This window comes from Centrocercus urophasianus, unplaced genomic scaffold (genome assembly GCF_019232065.1).
Source record: "Centrocercus urophasianus isolate 14NV4802_14NV808 unplaced genomic scaffold, USGS_Curo_1.0 seq_199, whole genome shotgun sequence".
NCBI classification, from domain to species: Eukaryota; Metazoa; Chordata; class Aves; order Galliformes; family Phasianidae; genus Centrocercus; species Centrocercus urophasianus.
The window spans coordinates 6,086-7,285 of NW_024884754.1; the positions used below are offsets into that span (position 1 = coordinate 6,086).

The following is a 1,200-nucleotide window of genomic DNA, read 5'->3' on the forward strand; positions in this document are numbered from 1 at the left end:
GGTCAGCCTGGAAGCAAATAGTTGGTTTGTTGTTGTCTTCTGGTTTTGTTTTGTTTTTTTTTGCCCCCCCCCCCCCCAATCTCATTTCAAATCTCAGTGTATTTTCAGTGTGGTGCCAACCAGGATCATGGGGCATCCCTCTCTCAAGGGAACTGAGTGACACTTGGCTGCTTTGGAGGAAGGATCCTCCTGGTGCAAGGAGCTGGATGGGAGAAGGGAGGCCACCTGCATGTAGGGGACCAGGCTGTCACCACGGCCAGGCCCCGGGCTGTGGCACCCTCTGGTGGCTGAGGTAATGGAGGGGTTAGAGCTAAGCATGAAATCCGTGGCTCAAATGAGGAACCTGTGACTCCCCAGCACTGCTGTGAGGGGTGAAGGGATCCTGGGGGCTTTGCTTTCTTCCCTGGCAAACCATGTGTGAATTCACGGCCAAATACTGAAGTTACAAAAGAAGACAGAGGTGTTTTAATGGCAGTGGTCGACAGGATCCATAGAAAAAGTCTCTGCTGTTTGCCCTTCAGCTCAGTACGCCCCTTCCCAGCGCAGCACCCTAAAGAAAAGCCCTCCCCGCAGCTCTTCCCTGTGTCAGGTGGAGAAAACGAAGGCACGGAGCAGAGCTGGCAGGAAGCACCTCTCAACCAAGCAAGGTCTGGATCCTCGCTAAGCTTGGCTGTCCTTTCTTCCCACAGCAAGAACCCAAATGACTGCAGCATCTCCTTGCTGTGCATCCCCTGGGGACGGCGTGGAGATGAGCCTGGCTGGGAACGTTGGGCTGCAGGCACTGCCTGGAACTCACCACGCTGTCAGGCGACGTTGCCTCGCTCCTCGCTGCTCGCCCCGCGGTCACATCCATCCTCATCCGTCTGCACCGGCACAGAGAGGGGTGGATTGGCTCAGGGGTGAAGCAGGACTTCGGGGGTGGGGAGGGTTGTGACAAAGCTGCCTCCCGGCCTGGACCAAAGATGGAACTTCCCCCCTCACCCCAAGAATAACCCCGCTGTACCTCCCGCAGCACTTTGCTCTCCAACTCGTTCCCCTCGGGGGGAGACCTCAGCACCTTCGTTCGCAGGAGGATTCCTGAGGATGCAGAGGATCCGTCTGAGCTCGCACCGAGCTTCCCCTGCCACCTAGCGGCCTCTCACCCCAGCTGCGCCGCGTGGGCTCCTCCGCGTCGGTTTTGATGGTTTCGTTGGGTCTTTT

General features: G+C 57.7%; 1 protein-coding gene across 1 annotated transcript in view; it reads right to left on the reverse strand.

Annotated features, from left to right (window-relative positions):
• Nucleotides 1–442: 442 nt before the first annotated feature.
• Nucleotides 443–1,200, reverse strand: part of LOC122161672 (ammonium transporter Rh type B-like) — a 4,517-nt gene continuing 3,759 nt past the window's right edge. The window contains exons 9-10 of the mRNA XM_042821232.1: nucleotides 1,004–1,077; nucleotides 443–863 (exon numbers count right to left, since the gene is read on the reverse strand). Of these exons, the coding sequence (XP_042677166.1) occupies nucleotides 804–863; nucleotides 1,004–1,077 (134 nt within the window). The 3' untranslated portion in view covers nucleotides 443–803. The remainder of the gene's footprint in view (nucleotides 864–1,003; nucleotides 1,078–1,200) is intronic.